The sequence below is a fragment of the Canis lupus genome, chromosome 27, assembly GCF_003254725.2.
Source record: "Canis lupus dingo isolate Sandy chromosome 27, ASM325472v2, whole genome shotgun sequence".
Classification (NCBI taxonomy): Eukaryota; Metazoa; Chordata; class Mammalia; order Carnivora; family Canidae; genus Canis; species Canis lupus.
The window spans coordinates 21560199-21585486 of record NC_064269.1 but is presented as its reverse complement, the minus strand read 5'-3'; the positions used below and the strand labels follow the sequence as shown (position 1 = coordinate 21585486).

The window sequence follows — 25288 nt, the reverse complement described above, 5'->3', positions numbered from 1 at the left end:
CTACCACAGAATCCGCCACAGCAGCTGTCCCTGCCCAGGACCTGTTGGCCAGTGGTTGTATACTAGAAAAGTCCCTCCACGTTCTTTCGGAGTCTAAATTGTGCCTTCTCATTCAGAACTGATGTAAGTCCAAACAAGCAAAACAGATTGGGCTTGTAATTTTGCAGAACTGATTAAAGTTGCACGGGGCCAGATTTGCAGCTTTCGATCTGTGCAGCCATCCAGGCCCCTGCAACCAGAAGGGTGCTGTGCTTGCTTTAATGCTCTGCTGTCACTGTCATGAAATCTTTAGTAATTCTGTTTTTTAAACTTGTGTTTTGTGACATCAGCTGGGACAATGGACCGTGCGTGTGGGCACGCACTCACTTGCATCTCCATTATTCTTTGTCTCCCCCTCCGCATATGGCAGCACAGTGTCCCGTGAACACAGAAGTGCAGTGGGCCCACAGTGCGAGGAACTTCAGCAAGACTCGAAGCAAGTACAAGGTAAGTGTGTTCCATCTATGATTGAGTAAACAGGAGCATTGCGAGCCCTGAGAGGTCCTCCTTTTCTTTCACATAACTTCTTCTAATACAGAGGGAAGGCAGCAAAGTCTTGCGTTCTAAGAAACACAAATGACCAAGAAACTCTATCATATCCTTTCTTACTCGTGTTGCTTAACCAACCACTTATTGTGTATATTTGGCAGAGAAAAAAGAGAAAGATAGGGGGACCCCTGGGTGGCTCAGTGGTTGAGCATCTGCCTTTGGCTCAGGGCAGGATCCGGGGTGATCCAGTCCCACATTGGCTCCCGGCAGGGAGCCTGCTTCTCCCTCGGCCTATGTCTCTGTCTCTCTTTGTGTCTCTCATGAATAAATAAATTTATTTTTTTAAATAGGACAACCCATAGTCCCTTATCCTTTCAGTTATTATTTACTTACCTCTCTGAAGGCAGAAAGTGTTGGTTGCATGTACATGAATCAGGAAGTAAAATAAAAAACAGTTGAAGTACTTTTGTTTAGTATTTGTATAGTTCTGGGAAGAACAAAATACATACATGTAGGAGGTACAAAATATACATTGTATAATTTCAACACAAGTTATATCTACACAATACAATTATATTTGTTCTTAGAGTTGAAGTTATCATTTGCATTGCACAAGATAAAGATGAATGATAAAATTCATGCTAGCAATTAAAAATTTTAAATTTTACTTTAGGATGACAATAGCAAATAAAAAAACCATAACAAGTCAAGAGAGAAATTGCAGAAGACAGGAGGAAGTATTTTAGTACCTTCGATGGCTCCCCTTTCCTGGTTTTGAAACCAGGGAATCTCACATTTTCATTTAACATGAGCACCGCAAATTATGCAGCCAGCCCGGCAGAGCTAAAACAGAAAATGATGATGGGAAAGTAAAACTTGAAGTAGGGATAGATTTTTATTTTATTTTAGATCTTAAGATTTTTATTTAAATAAGTATTTTACTTAAATCTTATAGATTTTTATTTTATTTTAGATCTTATTATTTATTCATGAGAGACACAGAGAGAGAGAAGCAGAAACATAGGCAGAGGGAGAAGCAGGCTCCCCGCTGGGAGCCCAGGGCGGGACTCGATTCCAGAACCCTGGGATCACGACCTGAGCGGAAGGCAGATGCTCAACTACTGAGCCACCCAGGTGCCCCAGAAAACATTTAAATGACTATTTATTCAGGTAATTACAAAAAAAAATGTGTTAATTCATTCCGAGAGAATTACAGACTACAAAGTTCTCGGTTATCCGCATCATTCAAACCTTTCTTTCCCAGGCATTGGTCAACCTAGAGTCTGCAGTAACAAGGAGCTCCGCTAGAGGGCAGCAGCTACCGCCCGTCGGCCCCAGGGCTCGCGAGCCCGCGATCCCAGCGGTTCCCTGGGACCCCTGAGGAGGTGAAGAGATGCTGAGCCCCGGAGAAGTCGGCTGTTTGTCTTGATGTAAATTTGCTCTGCTGCTTTGTTTCGGGAAGACAATGGGCTTCTTACTCCCAGGACTTGAGGTGTTTCTGTGCCAAAAATGAAGTAGCTGTGTTTTTATCTGCTCACCCCCTAGGACACGTTCCTAAAGTGAAAAGGAACATAATCTGGGGGCGCCTGGGTGCCCAGGTCATGATCCTGGGGTCCTGGGATGAAGCCCCACATCCGGCTCCCTGCTCAGGGGGGAGTGTGCTTCTCCCTCTCTCTCTGCCTCTCCCCCTACTGGTTCTCTCTCTCTCTCTCTCAAATAAATAAATAAAACCTTAAAAAAGAAATTGTAACATAGTCTGAAAGATCATTTGAAACTTAGTTTCCCTGTACAACCCAGTAGTAATTGGTCATTTTTATCTACTACGGGTTTGATCAAAAGGAACAACTCATTTCGCTGAGGCCACTTAGCAGCTAGCAGGTGATAACAATTTTGTGATCATAAAGAGCATGCAGATTTCAGAGGGAAAGTGCCAAGGCAAAGGATTAGAAAAGCACTTACAAAATCCACACTCTAGTCACTCAACTTGGCTGGGATTGTTGAAGAATCAGAATGTCCTGAACAGAACAAGAATCTAGAGGTCCGTATTTCAAAGGAAATAATTTGCAGAGATCCCTGTATTTAGCAAGATATGGAGAGCTGTTCAGCGAGTATTAAGGTGAGAGGAGCATTGCCCTGCAGATGAGTTGGCTCCAACATAGCTGGCAGTATCGTATTCAGTTGCTCCAACAAGATTTCCCAAATAAAAATCTTGTAAAAAGTGAATTGAAAGTTCTTTGAAACAGGATGTTAAGAAACCACTGTTGTGAATTCAACTCTCTGGAAAGAATTAAGAAAAAGTTCCCTTTATCCCAGCTTATCACAAGCCTCCAGGGCAGTGCTTCTCAAAAGAGGATGTTCCAGCCACTAGGGGTGCGTTTCTAAACTTGCAGGGGTGTTTGAGGTGGTCCCAGTGATTAGAGGCACTACCTCTTTTATTTATTTATTTATTTTGATTTGACTTATTTATTTATGAGAGACACAGAGAGAGAGGCAGAGACATAGGCAGAGGGAGAAGCAGGCTCCCTGGAGGGAGCCTGATGTGGGATTCGATCCTGGGACCGGGATCACGCCCTGAGCCAAAGGCAGATGCTCAACTGCCAAGCCACCCAGGGGTCCCACACCTCTTCCTTTTAATACAGTGGAGAGCCAGGGACATTAGCTGCCACAGGTGCACAGGGCACCGCCCCCCAAAAGTAAAGGTATTACTAAATGTCTCTCACAACTTTTAATGCCCTGCCTTAGATTTACAGGTGAAAAATTCTGTTTCTTAGAAACTAAGTCTATTTTGCATGTATTTATTTATTTATTTATTTATTTATTTATTTATTTATTTATTTAATCCATTCATTCATGAAAGACACAGAGAGGCAGAGACACAGGCAGAGGGAGAAGCAGGCTCCATGCAGGGAGCCCAACGCAGGACTCGATCCCAGGACCCCAGGATCACGCCCTGGGCCAAAGGCAGGCACTAAACCACTGAGCCACCCAGGGATCCCCTCTATTTTGCATTTAAGCACAAATCATTTGTAGTGTGGTTTTTAAAGTATTTTTTTTTATTTTTTTTAATTTTTATTTATTTATGATAGTCACAGAGAGAGAGAGAGAGGCAGAGACACAGGCAGAGGGAGAAGCAGGCTCCATGCACCGGGAGCCTGATGTGGGATTCGATCCCGGGTCTCCAGGATCGCGCCCTGGGCCAAAGGCAGGCGCCAAACCGCTGCGCCACCCAGGGATCCCCTGTAGTGTGGTTTTAATAAAATTTGATGTTATAGGAATATGACTATGATATAAGTCAAAGGGAGATTGTGCTTTATTTCATTCAGAATTTTACCACGACTTGACACCATCTCTGAGGATCCTGTCAGCAGCCGTACCTGGTGGAGCCCAGCCACCAAGAGAACACACTGGGAACAGTCTGCATTTATAGCTCTTGATTCACGGTGGTTTCAAGCATACATTTAAATATACCTTTTTAGTCTTTATTCAAAATGTTAAATATAAAAAGATGAATCGAATTGAAGACTTTCCTGTACCTCTTAAATTCCAGCAAACTCATAATCAGATGACCACTTCATTGTTTTTTAGCATGGCTATAACTGTGCAATTCCATATGTGAATGTTTCTTTTATTTCTTCTTTGTATTGCAGTCAAGCTGTGTGTGTGTGTGTGTGTGTGTGTGTGTGTGTGTGTTAGTTTTAATTCTGTGTATTACGGATTATATTTTCTATGGATTTCATTGAAGGGTAGTAAAGGAGAATAACAAAATATTTATCACAAAAGGGGCTTTGGGTCTCATAGGTTTGAAAGCCAAGGCTCTACAGGTCTTCCTTCCATGTGCAGCTATCTCACCATTTCTCCCTGTCTTCCCTACCCTATTTCTGCCCCTTGCACAGGAAGGAATGGGCAGTAACAAGAAATGGTTAGAAGCTAGCGTGTGAAGATTTTATTCTGATTAATAATTTTTAAATAGACGGTTGTAAGTTGAGCATTCTTAAATGATGTCAATATAAGTAAGCATTGTCAAAAGTACATATTAATTATTTCATTCATTAAGTATTACTAAGTACCTTACTAGTAAGGTACTAATAAACAGATAGTGTCTAAAGAGCACCAAAATCATTGCTGCTTTAAAGAAAATCTCTTTCTGAAAACCAACCAACCAACAGGGATTTAACAAGAATATTACAATAGGTGACAAAACAATTGCGTGAAATTTTCAACTGGATATTTTGGAAGCACTTGCTAACTCTAACTCTAGGCAAGTTAGGTCTCAATAAGCCAAATCGGAATACATATGCAAGAAAAAAAAATAAAGCTAAATCTTAAAAAGAAATACATTATGAGAGATAAAGCAACTTTTTTTTAATTTTTATTTATTTATGATAGTCACACACAGAGAGAGAGAGAGAGGCAGAGACACAGGCAGAGGGAGAAGCAGGCTCCATGTAGGGAGCCTGATGTGGGACTCGATCCTGGGTCTTTAGGATCAGGTCCTGGGCTGAAGGCAGCGCTAAACCACTGAGCTACCGGGCTGCCCCATAAAGCAACTTTTTAGAAAAAAAAATATGACAAATAAAATGGGGAAAGACTCTCATTATATCTCAAATACACATTTTTTTTAGAATCGGAATTACATGACTGTGAAATTAGTATATTTTTTAAAGCTCTTTGTATGGCTGGAATCAAACTCTTCATGGTAAATTTGGTAACAGAATGAAATACTCCTCTGCAGCTATTAGAAACAAACTTTACTGTGGAGTTTTTTCCCTTTCCTCTGGCTGCTGGCTAAAATCAAGTATGGAATAGCCAAAGGCAAAGCAGGCTAGGGAAGGGTGGCTATGTGACTAGGAGCAGGTTGCCTGACTTCTCAATGCCTGGGTTTCCTTATATGGTAGCACCATATTAAATGAATTAGTTCATATTATGTGCTTAGAACAGTGTCCAACATTTATAGTAAGAGGCACATAGCAAACAGTGTTATATCTCTTTTCCAAACCAGAAACATGAAGACTGTTGGTGGGAACAATTGCCTAACTTTAGGAAAGGCCATCTTGACCCAATTAAATAGTCACATGACTTGCTTAATACTTCAGGGCTCCAGATGTGAGAGATGCCAAACAGTCCAAATGTAATTAAGAGTGTTTGACAGCCTGCTAATCCTAGGGTGTTCCTGACTAAGCTGTATTCAGCTGTTCTAGTTAGAAAAATGGAAAATCTGTGTGGATTTAGATATTGGTGTTTCCCGAAGAAATTCTGAATTATCTCATTGGCAAGCAGCTTCCGGAAAGGTGGCTATTGACTCTGACCACAGTGAACCCAAGAACTCATGATCCTCTGACCCAGAGAAAAAAAAAAAAAAAAAGAACTCACGTGAGAACTGATTAGGTGGCAAGACAGCAGGAAAACTAGTTTTACAACCTAGCAGGTGGCTACAGGTTGGTCACATAATGTGGGGGAGCAGGAAAAAATGTGGGGCTACCACGTTTCACAGGGGGCCATCCGCGCAGAATACACTGTGTGGGAACGGGTTCTGGTCCTTCACGCAGCTCTGCAGTCCCAGAAAAGGCCTAATGCAGCTGGGGCACGAGGGCCCATCACACCACGTGGAAGCTACATCTGTTTGCCTTCCTTCTCGGCTTTCCGCGGCGTTGCATAACCACTGACCTTGCCCAGAGAGAAATGCAAAGGAGGTTTTAGATTATGTCATTTAGTCCTTAGAACTATCCTACCTCATTAAAACCATTGTCTTTACAGGCAAGAGAAACATAGATTTAGAGAAGTAGTAGCACTTGAGGTCACAAAGCTACGTGAGCCTCACTCCAGGCTGCCCCACACCAAATTCCATGCTCTCGACCTATATGCTAGACTGCCTCCTTGGAACCAAGTACAATAAGTGTTTGTTTAGTGTTCTAACCCTCAGGGAGCTCCAAACACTCATGGACCTTGAATCACCACCCTCTCCATTATGCAGATAAGGACACAGGCAAAACAATGTGTAAGTCCTTTCCCCAAATGCATATGGGTAACTAGTGGAGGTAGGATTCACACCCCGGTCTTTTAAATCTAAGTAGAATTTACAATAGGAGTGTCGAGAAAGAATGAGGTGAGCTATGCTGAGCACCTCATGGCAGGGGAAAGATTCGGAGATCAGGAATTTTGCCTTTGCTTTTACAGGAATAGAGTTAGCTAATAATCACCTGCATCCTGATTGCTGCATTCGTACACTTGAGCTATACTCCCTTTCTCTAGATGGTACATAGGATTTGTATAATCTGGAAATGTCAAGGCACTTGGGTGGCTCAGTGACTGTCTGCCTTTGGCTCAGGTCCTGATCCTGGGGTCCTGGCATCCAGTGCCGCCGCATGGGGCTCCCCACGAGGAGTCTGCTTCTCCCTCTGCCTATGTCTCTGCCTCTCTCTGTGTCTCTCATGAATAAATAAATAAAATCTTTTTTAAAAATCTGGAAATGTCTTCTCTGTTGGAGATGAATATTCGACATTTAAGCAATATCCTCAAGACCTCATGGAAATCCCCCACGGGGTTAATAAGCAAACCCTAACTGTCCAGGATGCCAAGAGCTAGAACACCACAAGATGAGAAACTTCCATCCCTCTGGAGGACGAACCTCTGAATTTTGCAGAAAATGCCATTTGCAGGCTTACTCCACTATTTTTCTCTAATAACCGGTTACTTATTAGGAATTTCAGAAGATCTGGTGAAGGGAGGGTAGCTGAATCAATAGGACAAGAGAAATAACCTGTATGGATCTCTGTTATAGTTTACTTCCCTGGGCTGGTCTTGAGGTGCTGTGCCGCCCAGTCTCAAAACGCTGGCAGGCATCATGAGCAATTGTTCCAAGGAGGCCCACATTGGGCTCCTCGCAGGGATCCTGCTTCTCCCTCTACCTGTGTCTCTGCCTCTGTGTGTCTCTCATGAATAAGTAAATAAAATCTTAAAAAAAAAAAAAAAGGAAGGAAGAAAGAAAGAAAAAGAAATGTAAGTATATCAAAAATATCCTAAATGGAAACTTTGGGGGGAAATTCAAAAATAGAAATTAGGTTTTTTTGCCCTCTTCTAGTCTAGTAACTTTGTTTTCTGTGTGAGCTGGAGAGCATATATTCTCCCACTGTGAGACGAGAGGGGGTCAGACACCGCAAACTACCCACAGGTGCCTTGGGCAGGAACTGCTAATGCTAAATCACATACAGTTTATTGCAGACCTAGATTAAAACGGAAGGAGAAAGATTCCTGCAACATGGCCTTGGGTGTCTGATAACAGTGCTTTGGAGCTTGACAGATGTGAAGCTGAGCGATTCCCCTTTACCTCTGCCAAAATATATGTTTCCCAACAGCCAGAAAGATAAAATGACTAAAGCCACGAATGAGAGGAGGGGAGTTGAGTATTAAAAATTTGAGATGTCTTGCAGAATGACGCTAAGCCCTGTGAGGAAAACCAGCACGTCGGCATTCTAATCACAGCCAACTCTCCAGGAAAGGAAACCTAGCCTCCGGAGGCAAGTGTCAGAGTTTACTGGTTATAAAGGGATAGAGCCACAGTGACTTGCAAAGTGGCAAACCAACTCATCCAGCCTGATAACCAGTTCCTTGAAACCGGGCAATCTGGGGGATTTCCAGCCAGATCTGGAAATGTGCAAGAATGGGCCTTCGCCGCCAGGAAAATGAGGCGCATCAAACACCGAGGGCGCTCCAAATGACCGCCCGGACAAGTGGAATCGGGGAGTGTGGAGTGGCCTGTGCCTAACTTCTCAGTCAGAAAAAGGTCAAGGTGGTTATCGTTCTCTAAGTTTGGGTAGGAAGGCCAGCCAGTCTGATTTCACAATAGAGAAGGCAAGCCCTCCTGATCTGATGTTATCTATTACGATTCTCCTTCTTGTTCCCTCTCCACCAGGCACACTGGCCTCCTTGTTCCTCAGACAAGCTGCACGTGCTCCTGAGGGCCCTTGTCCTTGCTGTTCTCTCTACCTGGAATGTTCTTCCTCTAGATTTCCTCATGGCCCCCTCTCTCACTCCCTTGGAGTCTTTGCTGAAATTTTACTTTCCCAATAAGACCCGCTCTATTCATTTAATGTTGCTGCCATAACAAGTTACCAAAAACATAGTGATTTTTAAAATATTGTATTTATTATTTATTTAACAGAGAGAGCACAAGCAGGGGGAGTGGGAGAGGGAGAAGCACACTCCCCGCTGAGCAGGGAGACTGATGCAGGGCTCCATCCCAGGACCCCAGGATCATGAATCCCAGGACTCCAGGATCATGACCTGAGCTGAAGGCAGACACTTAACTAAGCCACCCAGGCACCCAAAAACATAGTGATTTAAAACAACACAAACTTATTCCCTTACAGCTCTGTTGGTTAGAAGTTCAGTATGGGGGATGACTGAGTGGCTCAGTGGTTGAGCATCTGCCTTCAGCCCAGGTCATGATCCCGGAGTCCTGGGATCTAGTCCCACAACAGGCTTCCTTCATGGAGCCTGTTTCTCCCTCTGCCTGTGTCTCTGTCTCTCTCTCTCTCTGTGTGTGTCTCTCATTAATAAATAAATAAAATCTTTGAGGGGAAAAAAAAGAAGTCCAGTATGGAAGCTGGAAGTCAGAAGTTCACTAAAATCAAGGTGTTGGTGGTCTGCATTCCTTTCTGAAGGTCTTAGGGGAGGATCCATCTCCTACTTCTTTGGGTTGTTGATGGAATTTAAGTCCTTGTGATTGTAGGACTGAAGTTCCTATTTCCTTGCTGGCTTCCAGCCCACTTCTAGAGGCTTCCCACATCCTTTAGCATGACTACCTTCAAAGCCAGTGACGACAGATTAAGCCCCTCTCCCACTTCATGGCTTTCTTTTTTTTTCTTCTCTTCTCTCTTACAGAACCAGGAAAGATTCTCCACTTTTCATATTGTATGTGATTAGACTGGGCATACCTGGATAATCCAGGATAATTTCACCATATCACACCTGCAAAGCTTCTTTTGCAATATAAGCTAAATCACAGGATTCAGGGATTAGGCCATGAATATCTTTGAGGGAGCATTCAACATATTTAAAATCATGACAATTTAGTCAAGTTACCCAAGAGGAGAACAAATAACTTTATTTCACACCCAATTCAGGATTATCCATCCTCTCCTCTAATCAGAGTTTGCTTGAAACCCAATGTAACATGTATCTCAAGGTGTTATATGTATCACTGACCATCCTTCCTAAGCCCAAGGCCTCTAACGGAAATTCTTCTGATCCCAGTAATTGATGACAGGACAGCTGTGCTGGGTATGTAACCTTTTCCCATAGTCACAGCTGATTAGAGCAGGGAAGACACTTTACCCAAAGGGCCACCAGTCCAGTGATTCTTTGATTTGAGCAAATAAGATCTAAAAATAATGGACAAACAACGATATAACTAATATTTTCCAAAGTCTGTTGTGTGCCAGGCTTGTATATAGCTCCTTACCTCTACTCTGTGAGTACAATTCACCCCACATGTAACATATACATATGTGTCAATATTCACACTACCCTATGATGAATGCTCTCCTACTAAATCCAAAAGAAGAACCCAGGTAGCCAATCTCTAAAGTTCACACTCCTATTACTGCCTTCTAACTGGGAAGGAACAATTCCAGAGAAGCCAAATATATATTTTTAATGAAAAATTCCTTCCTTTTTCCTTTCTTAATGACATGAAGTATATATTTGTATGTCCTAAAATGTATATAAATGCAATAATATTTTATATATTATTTTAAATAAAGATATCCTAAATGTCATTCAAATGTTATGAATGACATTAATACAGTAATATTGGCGTTTGAATTAAAACAGAACTACACTTAAAAAAATCACTGTTGTATATAAATGTCATTAATCTCTCTGGACTATAAAACTAGAATAAAATTCATAAATGAACACACATCATAATTTCTCCACAGATGGATTCTACTTAAGCTAGGTAGACATGAAATGAAAAGGCTAATATTTACCCAATTTAAACAGGTATTTAAGGAAAGGAATATTTTAGGATACCCATTAATTCTTAAATCAGGTTATAAACTTTGATTGAGAAAACCTTTTCATCACATACCAGTGGGCACATGATATCCACACGACTTACCACTGGTGATATCAGCCTTGATCATTTGGTTAAGGTGGTGTTTGCCAGGCTTCTTCACTGTAAAGTCACTAATTTTTCTTTCCATGCTCTAACTTTGGATGTGAACCACTAAGTCCAGTCCACATTTAAGTGATGTTTTGTTTACTATTTATTTTGAAAATATTTCAAACTTCTAAGAAAGATACATAAGCAGTGTGATTTACCCCCACATACTCTTCCAGTATTCATCACTGATAACATTTTCCACATCTACTTTATCAAGTTCTTTGCCATGCTCCCTCTACAAATATATATATTATTGCTATTCAAATTACTATCTTCTGACTGAAGCATTTCCAAGTAAGTTGTAGGCAACATAATCCTCTATCTCAAGTATTTCAGCATGTATATTCTTTTTCTTAAAAAAGATTTTATTTATTTATTTGAGACAAAGAGAGAGCATGAGCAGGGGGGAGGGGTAGAGGGAAAGGGAAGAGCAAATTCCCTGGTCAGCAGGGAGCCCGATGTGGGGGGACTCTATCCCAGGACCCGGGGATCATGACCTGAGCTGAAGGCAGCTGCTTAACCAACTCAGCCATGCAGCTGCCCAGCAGTACATATATTCTAAGAACAAGGAGTTCTTAACCCATAATCAAAGAATCCTTTCATCATCAATGTGATGATCAATTTCAGGAAATTTAACATTAATGAAATACTATTATTGAACATATGGCCCAGCATTTCTGCTGTTGTCTGTGATGGAGTATCTGGTACTGGCTCTCTTGCCTTAGTTATAAAATTAGGCACAATGTCTAAGGCAAGTATCTTCAGACATTGGAGAAGAAGCAACACAAGGCCAACTAGGCAACACAAGCGTGCAATCAATCCCTGAAGGCAGGGAAATATAAGAGGTAAGCCTCCTGAAGCACTTGGCTCCCTGCCTGGGGAAAATTTCCCTGATTGCCGCGTAGCCATCTGGAATCCAAGCAGAGAAGGGCAGTCCCTCTGATCTGGAGAGGAAAAGATTGGAGTTAGGGGCAGCTGAAGCCCTGGAATCTGCAAGGCAAGGCCCCAGAGAGGCAGGAGCTGTGTAGCCTATAATCATGAGTTTATGCTGATACTTCCAATTCTCACCCAACATCATTAGGCCTCCCCTAGTCTCCTCCTACTCCATATCTCTTGCTCTTTTTCAGAAACCCAGTGTGAGAGCACACAGGCAAGTTAAGTCACCATTGTCATTGTTGAGTCTCCCATCTGAGGAAAAGCTTGCCAGTAGTGAGGTGGGCAGAAGGAGCAACGTGGAGCACAGCAATCACTGGTGTGAAACTCAAAACTAATGATATTAAACCCCAAAAATAATGGATTTGGTGAGAGAGTGCACCAAGTCTAAATAGGACTTTAGGGATCCCTGGGTGGCGCAGCGGTTTGGTGCCTGCCTTTGGCCCAGGGCGCGATCCTGGAGACCCGGGATTGAATCCCATGTCGGGCTCCCAGTGCATGGAGCCTGCTTCCCCCTCTGCCTGTGTCTCTGCCTCTCTCTCTGTGTGTGACTATCATAAATAAATAAAACATTTAAAAATAAATAAATAAATAAATAAATAAATAAATAAATAAATAAATAGGACTTTAGAGGGTAGACAATACCATATTGTGCCTCTTCATGCATCAATCATTATATTCTCTAACCAGAATTCCAAGTTATTTAATTGTAGTTTACTCTTAAATTAGCTAGATAATTACCTCTCGCCACAACTTCTTCATTCCTAAGCTCTTTCTCTTGATTCCTTGCTTTGTTGTCTGGTGTCCATCTTTCAGTGGTTCTTTCAAGAGAAACCCTCTTGAGATTTATGGGTTGATTTTCCCTTGAGTCAATGATTCTCAACCTTGGCTTCATACTGTAATGACCTGAGAGCTTCTGAAAAACCAATGACTTTTGGCTATCATTCCAAACCAATTCAACCAGTTTCTCTAACAGTATGATCCATGCAACAGTATTTTTTAAAAATTCTCAAAGGGTCCTAATGTACAGACGAGTAAATATCTCCAATCTCAGAGAAATTACACTAAGAGAATAAGCGCTCTTAGTAGGAAAAAACAAAAAGGCCAAAGGAAGTTACAAACAAGGGTCAAAGAAGCAGCCTGGTTGAGAATCACTGCTTTATTCTTTCAGATTTGAGAATTTGTTGTCTCTATACTAGAGACTCTTTGGGTGGACTTTTAAAAACTGTATCACATTTTTGTTCCCTCAGAATTTCGTATGCATAAGAATCACCTAAAAATCTGGTCACGTGCAGATTCTGATTCAGTAGATATGGAATGGCAGCAGAGATCCTGCATTCCTAATAAGCTCCCAAGTAATCCCGGAGCTGCTGGTGCGTGAGTCGCATTTCTGAACAACAAAGGTATAAACCTTCTCCTCTGTCTTCTGTAGAGAAGATTGCTAGGGAGGAATCTGAAGCTATCTGTACTTGACCTTTTTTTTTTTTTTTTTTTTTTGCCTTCTTTCTGGATGTCCATATGAATTTCTGTTTAATCTTTGAAATCCAGATTTAGTTAGGTTACACGTATTAACAAAGTATAAAATGAAGATTCTCACCCTGATACTGCATTTGCTTTGAACTTTTTCTTTTAGTGCCTGTGAGGCCCAAATCTGCATCAGTTCCTACTGTTCCTGAGGATTCCACATAGGATTGATATGATACCTGGTCTACACAGTGGCTGAGATGTCTGCTTCCTTCTTTCACACACTCATTCCTACAATAAAGTGCCCATCAGTTGAGGTAACTGGAATTAGTTTGTTCCTTGCAACCAAAAGAAATTTATTAAAACAATTAGAAACCATAGATTTGAAAATATTCAATATAAAAATAAAGATTGCATAGAATGCTACATCAAAAAGCAACATTAGTGCAAAAAAAAGTACTTACAGTAATGATTGGCAAGAAGTGGGAGAAGGGGCCGAGAAGTTTTCCCAATTTCAGTGTCTTTCTTACTATTTGAACTAGATCAGCTAACAGATGATAAATAAGAGAAAAGCTTAAAAAAGAAAAGTTATAGTGCCAAAAAAAGAAAGGGAAAGTTTAAAGTGTGGTGCTAAAGGATTTTGGAAGACTTAACCAATTAAAAGCTGAAAACTGGGACATAAAAAATTCTTAAAGAAATAGTAGGGCAAGATTTTAAACTAGGAAAATTATAAAAACTCATAAAACAAAAGTACGACATGAGCTACAAAATAAGATTAGAGCAAGAAAATAAAATTCAAAAGGAAACCAGAAAGTTAAAGTAACTTGTTAAAACTAAAATAAAAATGAAGTCAGTTGTAAAATAATTTTAAATAGATAAAATTCAAAAATAAAAGGTTGAAAGTCAGCAGGGTAATGAGATATAAATTAGGATATGAGAGGGGCACCTGGGTGGTTGGGTGGTTGGGCATCTGTCTTTGGCCTAGGTCGTGATCCTGGGGTCCTGGAATCAAGTTCCGCCTCAGGCTCCCTCCAGGGAGCCTGCTTCTCCCTCTGCCTGTGACTCTGCCTCTCTCTCTGTGTCTGTCGCGAATAAATAAATACAATCTTTTTTTAAAAAAAGATAGGGGCAGCTGGGGTGGCCCAGTGGTTTGGCGCCGCCTTCGGCCCAGTGTGTGATCCTGGAGACCCGGGATCGGGTCCCACGTCAGGCTCCCTGCATGGAGCCTGCTTCTCCCTCTGCCTATGTCTCTGCCTCTCTGTCTCTCTGTCATGAATAAATATATAAAATCTTAAAATTTTTTTTAAATAAAAAAAAAGATAGGATATGAGATACTTGTTTAAAACATGAGATTAGGGGGATCCCTGTGTGGCTTAGTGGTTTAGCGCCTGCCTTTGCCCCGGGTTGTGATCCTGGAGTCCCGGGATGGAGTCCCAGTATCAATCTCAAATTGGGTTCCCTGCATGGGGCCTGCCTCACCCTCTGCCTGTGTCTCTCTCTCTCTCTTTCCTCCTCTGCGAGTGTCTCTCATGAATAAATAAATAAAATCTTAAAAAAAAAAAAAAAAGCATGAGAGTAGAATTAAAGGGAAATACAATTAGATAATTTATATAGATTTAAAATACCTCCAGAATATTTTTAAAAAAATAAAAAGTTTGAAAGTTAGAGGGATAGAGAGGAGAAAAAAATGTTTTGAAACATAGCAAGGCGTAAGAAAGCATGGTGCTTATTGTCTTGCCCTGAGATAATCTGCTAATGAAATAGTGGTGTCTTCGGGTGGAACCTGAGGGGACAGAGAGCAATGTGACACCTTGGTCATGGAGACTTCCCCTTTGCTCCCCTCAGCAAGTGCCAAAGGCCAGCCTCACCAGCAGTAATCAGAGAAGACAGATAGGAGGTATTAATACAGCAAACTCACAGCTGGATGGCACCAACCTGACCCAGGAGAAACTCCCTAGCCTGCCAGCTACATTCCCTCTTGGATTATCTCCTCCAAATTTAGCCCACTTTCAGAGTCAGGGGAAACTACTTTCTCTAGATTAATAACCTACAAAGCATCAGGTGTCAGCAGTTGTCTTATGTCTCTAGACAATTTTTTAGGAACTGTAGTACAGCCCCCTGATAAAAAGGGCATTTATTTAACACATGTTTATTGGGCATCTTCCCTATCCCGAGCAGTGTGCTAGACTCCAGGAATACCTTAATGAGTTAGTAACAGAGCTCCCTTAACAGAGATCTAGACTCACTGCATGGAAAGGACAGAGGAGTTCTAATAGGTTTTTCTTTTTTAAAGATTTATCCATTAATATGAGAGGGAGAGAGAGCATGTGTGAGAGTGAACAGGGAGAAGGACAGAGAGAGAGAGTCCTGAAGCAGACTCCCCGCTGAGAGTGGAGCATAACAGGGGCTCCATCCCAGGACCCAGAGATCACAATCTGAGCTGAAATCAAGAGTTGGCTGCTTAACCCACTGAGACCCAGGTCCCCCTAGATAGTTTTAATACACTAGTGATGACACAAAGAGAAGGGTTGGCTCTGAGCAGGAGGGCCACCTTTGCTTCTGCAATGGTAGGAAGAGAAGTGAGGGTGTGGGAGGAGGTAGGGGGGCAGAGTTTAGGGTTTGGGGATATTACATTGAGTGGGATGAATTCTCTTGATGAAGGAGGGTTTGTTCTGAGCATGAGGAATCTGGAGGCAAGTGGAGGTCTTGAGGTAAGTGGGAGAGAGAGGGCTGGGAGGGTCATAAAGGAAACTGGAGAAGGAGCTAAGAACAAGTAAACAGTCTGACACACAGCAGCGAGGGCCAAGCGCCAAGTGGAGGCTGGGGTGGTGCCATGATGAGTGGCAGGGTTTGGGTGACCAGGTGTGGGAGACACAACTAATTACAAAACAATGTGAAAAGTCCCAGTATGACAGGGTAATTTATTGAGACATTAATCTGTGTCTGCTTGCATTGATTTTGTATTTTGCTCTCCATCTATTTTCAAGGATGACTTCAGGGCTCTCTGTGTCAGAGAAGTTTGGGGTTAAATGCTTGAAGAAAATCTCCTGCTAGGCCTCTTTTAAAGCAGAGGTCTTGAAGTGACCTCCAGGCTAATACTTTTACAGGTATGCTTCATTTGTAATGAAGAGTGTTTTGAAGTTTTAAAAAAACTGTGGGCAATATTTGAAAGTAGATTTCACCTTAAAATGTAAGATTTTAGTGTTTCCTGGGGAAACTGGATGGCCTGACAATACTGGGCTGCACTTTCATCTGGCTCCAATTAGTTGGAGCTGAGTAATGTCTGCCTCTTTTAAGGGGTTACGACCCCCAGTTTCCTGTGATCCCTACCATTCCCTGTGGTCTTACACTTAACCAACACCACTAATGTAGCTTACATGCTTGTCCCTAGAACCGTCCCTCGGAAGAAGTAGGCATGGAAGCAGAAAGGCCTGTGGGCTCTCGGGTCTACAGTTCCTTGGTGTGGCAAAGACACAGAGGAAGAATGCAGACCCAATGCAGACCCAATGCCCTTACGGTCTGGATCATCCAGCCTTGGCAAAGACTCCTACCCAGAAAGAAGCAGAGGAGCCAGGGATACCAAGCAGCAGGTGTGGATACTGACAGTTATCTAGGACAATCTGAGACTAAAGGAATTCTTCCTCTGTAATCATGGTAACCCAGGTTCTTGTGAAATCCTAAAGTAGGTAGGAGTAGGAGAGCTCACAGTGACACAATTGTTTTCCACTAGCCTTTGGAGAGGTGGCTTGAGGTTACAATTAATGACAGAAAACAAGCACTCACATCACTTCTTGCACATACACGTTTGCAGAAGATATTTTTTTAAGATTATAATTTATTTATTCATGAGAGGCACAGAGAGAGAGAGAGAGAGAGAGAGAGAGAGAGAGAGAGGCAGAGACACAGCCAGAGGAGAAGCAGGTTCCATGCAGGGAGCCCGACGTGGGACTGGATCCTGAGTCTCCAGGACCACAACCCCGGCCAAAGGCGGCGCTAAACCGCTGGGCCACCATGGCTGCCCTTGCAGCAGATTTTAAACACCAAAGTGGAGATTTAAGGAAAGGGCTAAGAGAACACAAAGCAAAGGAGTGAGTGAGGTTAAGTTTGGGTAGGATAGTTTTGGAAGTTTTTGAGAGAGGATTTAATTTGGGTTTTGAAGCACAAGTAGGAGGCCTCCAAATAAAGGCCATTCTTCTCAAAGGCAAACATTTGAGAGTACAAAGCATATTCAGGGACATGTGGCAGTTCAGGGCAGTTCAGGGCAGCTAGGGCATCAGATACCTATTTCTGGTGGGGGACGGGGAGTCAAAGATGAGATAGAATAGAAGGGGGTGAAATGAGAAGGAAAGGTTTAAGCTTTCATGCCTGTTTCCTGTAATGGGGAGTCCCTGGCCATTTTTACCATACGATTGTGCTGGCAGTATGGCCAGTGCTTGGGGGAAAGGAAGACTGGACAAAGGCCACTGAGTAGATTCTTGCAATAATGTAGGTGAGAGATGATAAAGCCTGAAACTAGGGCAATGATTGTGGGAATGGAGAGAATGGTTTGGATTTCAACAACCATATATTGAGTGCTTACTGCATGCCAGGTATTGTGCTTGGTGCTGAGCATACACTGATAAATAGATGACGCTAGCTCTTGCCTTGAAGAAGCTCATTCACCAGGGGACAAAGGTTACCACACCTGGCAGAGCCAGCTAAGAGCTAAAGCATTCGGGAGCTTCAAGCCTTAGCTGCATGTGTTGTGTAATCCATCACCGGTAGAATTCAGAGGGTCCCACTCATTTCTACACAGGTTCAGGAGCCATCGGACAGCTGTTCATCCTCCTTGTTCGGAAACTTACTCCATCTGCCGGGCTATTGTAGCTTGTTCTCTTTAATTCAAGGGATGGAGAAATAATCAGAATATTGTTTAATTTCAAAGAAGATATTTAAGTAGATAATTTTTTAACGTAGTAAGTTGCAATCATTTAGGATAAGATGGAATTGATATTAACTCTCCTGTCAGGGGAACTCAGTTAATGCTTTAATATTGTATCTTATAATTTTATTGTGACAATAAATTCAATCAGCTTCCAAACCACTCTGAGTCTTTTCCCATTTGCAAGCATGGGATGCCAACTGCCTTTGGCTGTTTACCACCTGCTGACGTCTCCATGTCACACAGTACCTGGTGTCTGTGTGTACATATACACCAGTATACACACACTATGTCAGGGGTGATATATGCTGTGAGAAAAAAATGAGTAAAAATAAAGAATGATGGGAGAGAACTGGTATTTTATATATGGCCCTTGGGCTGCTCACGGAGGGCCTCTCTCAAGAAGCAGCATTTGAGCAGAGATCTATTAAAGGCAGGGGGAAGGTGTGGGGTGGGATTGGAATCAGCCATCCAAACAGCTAGGGTTGAGGGTTGCAAGCAGATGGATGAGGGAGAACAAATATTCTGGGTAAGCATCAAGCTTGCCCTCTTGGAAGACGGGACAAGTGTAGATCTAGGAAGTGAAAAGCGGTAAAGGGATAGGACAGGATGTGCCCATTGATGGGACTGGAGATTTACTCCTTTAACCTGGCATTTTTCGTAAGTCATCTGAAAAAAATCCAGTGCAGAGGGATACTGATCACTGGTTGTTACAATAATGATCGGCAAGTGCCTGGGAACTTGTGAGGTTTTATCAGAAGTTTTGAGCACCATAATGGGTGATAAGATTTGTAGATGCGGATCATTGCTGTATCCCCAATGCCTGGCACATAGCAGGAGCTCGATATAAACTTGTTGAGTGCATGTTTGAAGTCTTTCTTTGCTTTTTCAGCGCTCGCTTCAGCAGCACATATATATCTTTGCCTTTTCAACTTTCAGGATATTATTAATAACTAAACTGTCTAGGACATTATGCTCACCTATCATTAAAAGGCAAACAACAATGAATTCATCTTGTGCTCTGTGAACGTCTGTTAGCTTATAGCAGTTGTCTCCAGGGTGGCCCTCGCTGTGCCCTTTACACTGGACAGAACACAACCACTCTATGATGTCTCTGCAAACACTGGCACCTGACCTGTCCAGATATTACTGGCAATGCCAGAGATCGCTTTCCATCACAAGACCAAAACCGTACTTGCAGGAGGTAGTGGTGCTTCCCTACTTTTGTTACATCGCTCGGTGTTCTCGGTTATCTAAAGGGCATCACGAATTCCAGACTCCTTCACACTAATTACTCATTTTAGATCATTTCTAAACATGCATATTTTTAGAAGTCTTACAAGACCAAATAAACCTCGACACTTCGAAAAAGTGAAAGCGTGAGATCGGACCTTTTTTTTCTCTTCCCCCCCCCCCAAGCGAAGGGATTCGTAAATAATTTTTTTAAATCAGACGTTAAAAAGATAAATCCAAAAGAAAAAAAAAAAGAAAAAACAATCCATCCCTCCAGCTCCTAACACTGCATTAATTCCCTTCACTTTACTGCACCACGCAGAACCACTGGTGCGACAAAAAAACCTTCTTTTACCGGATACCCTGCACGCAAGGCCCCGACGGACTGGATCACAGTTAACTAGCTCCTCCGGCGCTTCACCAGTGGGCGCTCGGTCGGCAGAACGGAGGCGCGTGCGAGCGGCAGCGCCTGGGCAGCCGGGCCCTCCGCTCCGAACCGCCGCCCGGGGCTCCCACGGCGAGACGCGGCCCGGGCGCGGGGCAGGACGGGGTCTGGCCGCAGTCCCGGCGCGCCCGGGTGTGTCCTCCTCCTCCTCCTCCTCCGCCGCCCCCGCCCCCGCCCGGCCGCCGCGGCCCGGGCTCGACGTCCCCGCCCCCAGGCCCGCCCCGCGCCGCCGTCGACCTTCCTCTAACCCGCGCCGAGGAGGGCGGCTCGGAAACTGCTGTGTCAGAAGGGTTCGAGGAGCCCGGGGTCGGCGCCAGCTTTAATTCGGGAGGAATGACTACCTCGGGCCGGCCCGCTCGGACTCAGCAGGGAGCACCGCGTCGCAGCTGTCGGCAGGGCGCGTCCTCAGCCCCGCCCGGGGCCCTCCCCGCGGCCCTCCGCCTCCCGCCTCCCGCTCCCGCTCCCGCTCCCGGGGCGCCCGCGGCTGGGGGGGCCGACTGCGCACGCGCGGAACGCCGCGAGCGGCCGCCTCCCCGCCCCCGCCCCGCCCCGCCCCGCCCCGCCTCACGTGCCGCGCAGCGTGCGCCTGGGCATGTGCGGGCGCACGTGACAGCGCCGCGTCCGGCTCCGGCTCCCTCACCCCGCGCGGCTGTACTTTGAACCCGGCGTGGGAGGGGGGAGGGAGGAGGAGGGAGGGGAGGATGGGGAGGGACGCCGGCCTCCGGGAGCGTGATACCGTCCGCAGGTTTATCGCTAGGCAACCTAAGAATGCTGCTCTCTTTCCAACCCTAGAGCTCCTTGAAGATCTCAAGGCTGAGGACGTCGTTGCCCCCGCGCTTTAAGGCTCCGCGGAGCAGCGCTGGTGCGGAGACGCAGGGAGCTGGCGTGGGGAGGGGGGGGGGGGCGGGCCAGGGTTCCGAGGTGCACGTGGCAAACGCGGAGCCCAGAAATAGAGCCTGGGTCGCGCGCCCTGGAGCCGGCCGAGCTCTCCGGGGGTGCGGGCTCGCCCCGGGTCTCTTCGCCTGCTGGGTCACGTGAGGAGCACCCAGCTCCCGCAGAGCCGCGCGGAGGAGCCTTGCTCGGCAGAGGTGCTCGCAATCCCAGCCCCGCGGGAGGCGCCGTAGGAGGAGAAGTCCTTGTCTTTAAACTGGGGTATTACAGGGAATCGTCGGGATTTACCCTAAGTGACAGGTCTACAGGAATTGGCTCCAGGTTGAAGTTCCCCTGTGAAAACTAATGTGCGGAACACAATGACCGAACCTGTAAAGCCGCAGATGGAAGCAGGTTTCTTACGGGGCTACGCGGCAGAGCCTCATTGCTTCAGTTGTGAAACATTTGATATTCTAGGCTCACACACGTGCTTACCCATATGTAAAAGGCTTCAGGTTGAAACTGTAGCTAAAGTTTACAGCACCCTAAAAATACCCCACGGAAAAACTGTAGCAAATCGCCCTCCTTCCTACTTCCTCAATTCTAAGTGTTCCTTCTGTCCGGATTCATAGTTGGCCTCTGATCTCTTCTTTCATGGAGCGTCTTTAGAGTTCAGCCAGAACCGCATAGGCAGGGAGGGTAGAGGCAGAGGTGGAGAGCTCGCCAGACCGTGTGGGGACTCCTAAACAAAAGAAGGCACACTTCTGAGCCTCTCCAAATTGAGGAAACAGTGAAATTGTAGGGTTCTTTGTAGGGGGCCTTGAATATGGTATCCCCAGCATCTTTGATTATTGCATGCTCCATGCCATGTTTTAGAAAGGCGTTACCTGACCATCCTTCCATCTCCACCAACAGAACATACTCTGCCTCTTAGGACCTCACACGGACTGGCTCAACTCATGTCATGAGCAAAGCTCAGACTGTCTCCTGTGACCTCATTATTATTGCTATGGGGTAATAACGTAAAGAGCAGTGGATTCAGAACCAAAACATCTGGTTCCAGTCCTGATTCTGCTGCTTACTGAGCTACGTGACCTTGGACTAGTTGCTTGCTTCAGCTTCCTCCCGGAGGTTTTAAAAAATAGACTTTAGGATTCCTTGTTTCCCTTTAGAACTGCTCTCTCTTTTATTTCCCCTTTGGGTACTGAGTAAAGAACCTGGGTCATCATGCCCTTAAAGGGAAAGAAATCCCCCTTAGTTCCTTCCGTAAGAGAGAGAGGTGGTTGAGGTGAGAGCAAGCTGCTTGTGGGGTACTAAGTACTCCCCCCCCCCCACACACCTACCACATTAGAAATTATCATGCTATAAATGCTGTCCTTTGCAGTAGGAAATACCATTACCTGCTCCTCAGTCCCAACTTACAGTTCAGGGTCTCAGGAGAAGATGATGGTGAGAGCCAGTACAGCAGTCAAGTTCTAAAGAGACTGAGAAATGAGGAAATCAGTGCTCAGACCTTAGTCAAATGTAACTAATCAAACCCCTGGTGCTCAGCACAGGACCAGAGTATATAAGAACCTTCTCCTTGGAGATGGCTCCATGGACTCATTCACCCAGCTACTCTAGGCCTCTGACATTTGCAGATGAAGGTAGCCTGCCTCACCCCCTAGTGTTGTATTCACTTCTGTAGAGCACCTACTATGTTGCACTGTCACTTATTTTCATGTAGGTCTGTCACCCCCACTAGACTTTGAGATCTTCAGAGATTATTAGTCTTTGGTTTTCCAGCACTATCACAGCACTTCATATATAGTTGGAGCAAAACAAATGCCTGTATCCCCATACCCACTGTTCATTGAATTTTATAGGCTCATGGAGAAAAGTCTGTTGCTTTTCAGTAGAGAGTCTGAAACCTCTTACCAGAAGCTCTCTGATGGGTGTGACTAAATTCAGAGGCATCATTCGGGCCTACACACCTCTCTGCCAGTTCCTCAGAATGCCTTTTGCTGGTAACTGCCACCCCAGATTTCCAAAATTCAAAAGTGGAGGAAATTATACACCAGAAGCAGGGCCAGGGTCATCATGAATTAAAAAGCTAAATCAGTTTTCACTAATGACCCTCAGTCCCCTATTCCTATCAATCTGAGAGAAAGAAATGATCAAATAAAAGAATTCCTTTCTGTCTTGGAAAGGTCTTTATTCTGTGGCTAGGTGTGGGATAAAGCCATTAGCAAGCTGCTTTTTTATGTAATAAGATGATCAAAAAGTATATAAAATATCTGAGGCTTTTGCGTAAGTGTTCTGGTAAGGAACATTGTTGAGAATGTGAAAAAGGAAATAAAGAAAAAAGGTTGTGGGAGAAATGTGTTACTGATTCTACAAGCTCACACAGTTTAAGAAAGTGCCCCTCAGGTACTTCTGTTAGAGCCTATTTATTCTAATTCTAAACACATCTCAAATAGGTGTAGTTTTGGTTAAATGGTTTCCCAGGCCACAGTAAGTCAGAGATAGCACATTAGATAAGAGTTGGAGGCAGGCACTCTGACACATCAAGAAGTGACAGCTGGCAGTCTGATCATGAGTAAAGAGACTGAAAAACCTATAAAAAGCAGATATAAGAACTCAAAAAGAATTTAGCGCAGATGCCAGTACTCCCAGATGACATGCATAGTGCAAAAGTGATGTTTATCATGGTGACCCTGATTTATTGAGAATGGATAACTACAGATAGTTATAACTATCTGGATAGGGTATTTATTTCTAAGACGTGTAGAACACTTTAGAGGATATGTGTGACATATTTTAGTAAGTTTTCCACTAAAAGAATTGAAGGAAACAAAAGAAAAGATAAACAATATTGGCACTTGAACATAGAAGCTTCAGTTTTCTGAATCATCGTTTCATGGAGTATATATCATTCCCTGAGGCCAGATAAACTGGGTATCACTGAATTCAGAATTTTAAAATATCGGCTTTTGAAAAGGTATAGTTTTACATTTGTTTGGAGTTTCCAATATGGAATCACTGAACTACTGCAAGAAGCTCAAATTTAAGGCAAATATCCAACTCCTTTCTAGGAGCCTATTTTTAAAGTACATGCTGAACATGTTGTTTAGTATAAATCTCATGCTAATTGCAGGAAATATGTGATAATTTTCTGTGAAAATCTATTAAATTTTATGAAAAACTAAAACTTACATTGGACTTCAGCATACACTGTATATCCATTTTTAGCTGATGTAAAGTAACACAGAACTATGGCTATTGATCTGAGGGTCCAACAGATTAAGAATTTTTGTCTAATGAAAAACATTAGATTGCTATCTGAAGTAAAATACTATTATCACAATAGCACAGCCAACTTTCCGCATTATAATAGCCTTAATTGGTATACGAGGGCTCTGTTCATTTCTGTGCAAAGGCCTTAATACGTTTGCCCAGTCTTGTCTTCTAAGGATCTCAGCTGGCAATCACCTTCCGTGGAGAGGTTCAAAATTGACCTGTGCCATATTCAGAAATTGAGTGAGGCTTCTTTTAACTACTTTTGAAAAAAATCTCATGATGAGCAATAACCAAACTTATGGCCTGCGTCGTCAATAACAGAGAACTAAATGAAAAATAGTTTTCACAGTGATAGGAACTAAAACTCATCATACTTTAAATAGCTATTAAAATGTAGTTCCTAGTGCCTTGGCTCTTTGTGAAGAAAAGGCCACATATCAGGGATCCCTGGGTGGCGCAGCGGTTTGGCGCCTGCCTTTGGCTCGGGGCACGATCCTGGAGGCCTGGGATCGAATCCCACGTCGGGCTCCCTGCATGGAGCCTGCTTCTCCCTCTGCCTGTGTATCTGCCTCTCTGTCTCTCTCTGTGTAACTATCACGAATAAATAAATAAATTCTTTAAAAAAAAAAAAAAAAAGAAAAGGCCACATATCAGTTCAATATGAAGTTTGCTGAGAAATATATGTATGCAAAATCAAGTGGCACAATACTATATGCGTACCGTATATATAAAAGCATTAGTAATTCAAGATTCATATTTGTCTTAAATTGAAAAATCACATATATTACAGCACATTTTGGCTAAAATTTCACTACTGCAGGCATAGGACCGTTCTTAGTGAATCATTACTGGAGTCATTACTCCAATGTTTTAATTCATAACCAATTACCAAAATAACAATTTTCAGATGCCATATATACAGTATTATTTTGCAGTCTGTCATCACTAACTTTATCTTATTATCATTAAGTATATAGGTATTTGGACTAAATGACTGACGCATAAAATCTGGCCTAACCCTGAGGTTTTTTAACTTTATTATACCAAAAGTATACAAATGCTAGAACATATATTGTTCTCTGATTTACTTTGAATTTTTTTCTGGTTATGGAACTAATATTATTACCATATGGCATTGCAATGTAGCTCAAAATATTCAAAATGCTACTTTTCCCCATTATTCTGGGTTATACGCTATTTTTCTAAGTTCAGGAAATTACAATGCTCAAAAATCCTACATGGTTTTCTAATGGTAATTTTTATTTCCTTTGTTCTTGTGGTTTACTTGTGATGTTTCATGAATGCTGCCCAATCAAATTCAGTTTCCACGGTTGAAGATGTGGCAGTGGAAGGTAGTTTACTGACCGAGGGATATAGCAGTTCTGGCCTCTTGTGCTGGCTCCAGGTAGCTATTCGTCTGATGTTAGGAGGATATGTGATACCTCTGGGC

At 43.4% G+C, this 25288-nt stretch overlaps 1 protein-coding gene across 19 annotated transcripts; it reads right to left on the bottom strand.

Annotated features, from left to right (window-relative positions):
* Window positions 1–1895: 1895 nt before the first annotated feature.
* Window positions 1896–20168, bottom strand: LOC112665541 (uncharacterized). 19 transcript variants are annotated; one of them, XR_007406439.1, is made up of 7 exons: window positions 17670–19593; window positions 14037–14172; window positions 13555–13637; window positions 13224–13428; window positions 12368–12542; window positions 7286–7479; window positions 4466–6192 (listed from the first exon to the last, which is right to left on the bottom strand). XR_007406439.1 is itself a non-coding variant. In XM_025455424.3 (4 exons), exons 1-4 carry the CDS (start codon window positions 17672–17674, stop codon window positions 11252–11254), a joined length of 618 nt encoding a protein of 205 aa, XP_025311209.1. In that variant the 5' UTR covers window positions 17675–19593; the 3' UTR covers window positions 11038–11251. The 19 variants fall into 19 exon arrangements, 2 of the variants coding, with proteins under 2 accessions (XP_025311209.1, XP_048958565.1); XR_007406441.1 differs by lacking the exon at window positions 7286–7479 and adding an exon at window positions 19600–19835 and having other exon boundaries at window positions 4538–6192; window positions 17670–17964; XR_007406438.1 differs by lacking the exon at window positions 7286–7479 and adding an exon at window positions 20031–20168 and having other exon boundaries at window positions 4541–6192; window positions 17670–17964.
* Window positions 20169–25288: the final 5120 nt, after the last annotated feature.

Bases quoted from the DNA above. Each gene is read 5' to 3' on its own strand.
- LOC112665541 (XM_049102608.1), bottom strand. From the start codon at position 13,283: ATGCAGATTTGGGCCTCACAGGCACTAAAAGAAAAAGTTCAAAGCAAA. The intron at 12,543-13,223 runs GTGAGAATCTTC...TTGGTTTTTCAG, and splicing joins AAAGCAAATGCAGTATCAGG to AAGCTCTCAGGTCATTACAG. The intron at 11,638-12,367 runs GTAATTATCTAG...TTTCCTCTCCAG, and splicing joins TGAAGAAGTTGTGGCGAGAG to ATCAGAGGGACTGCCCTTCT.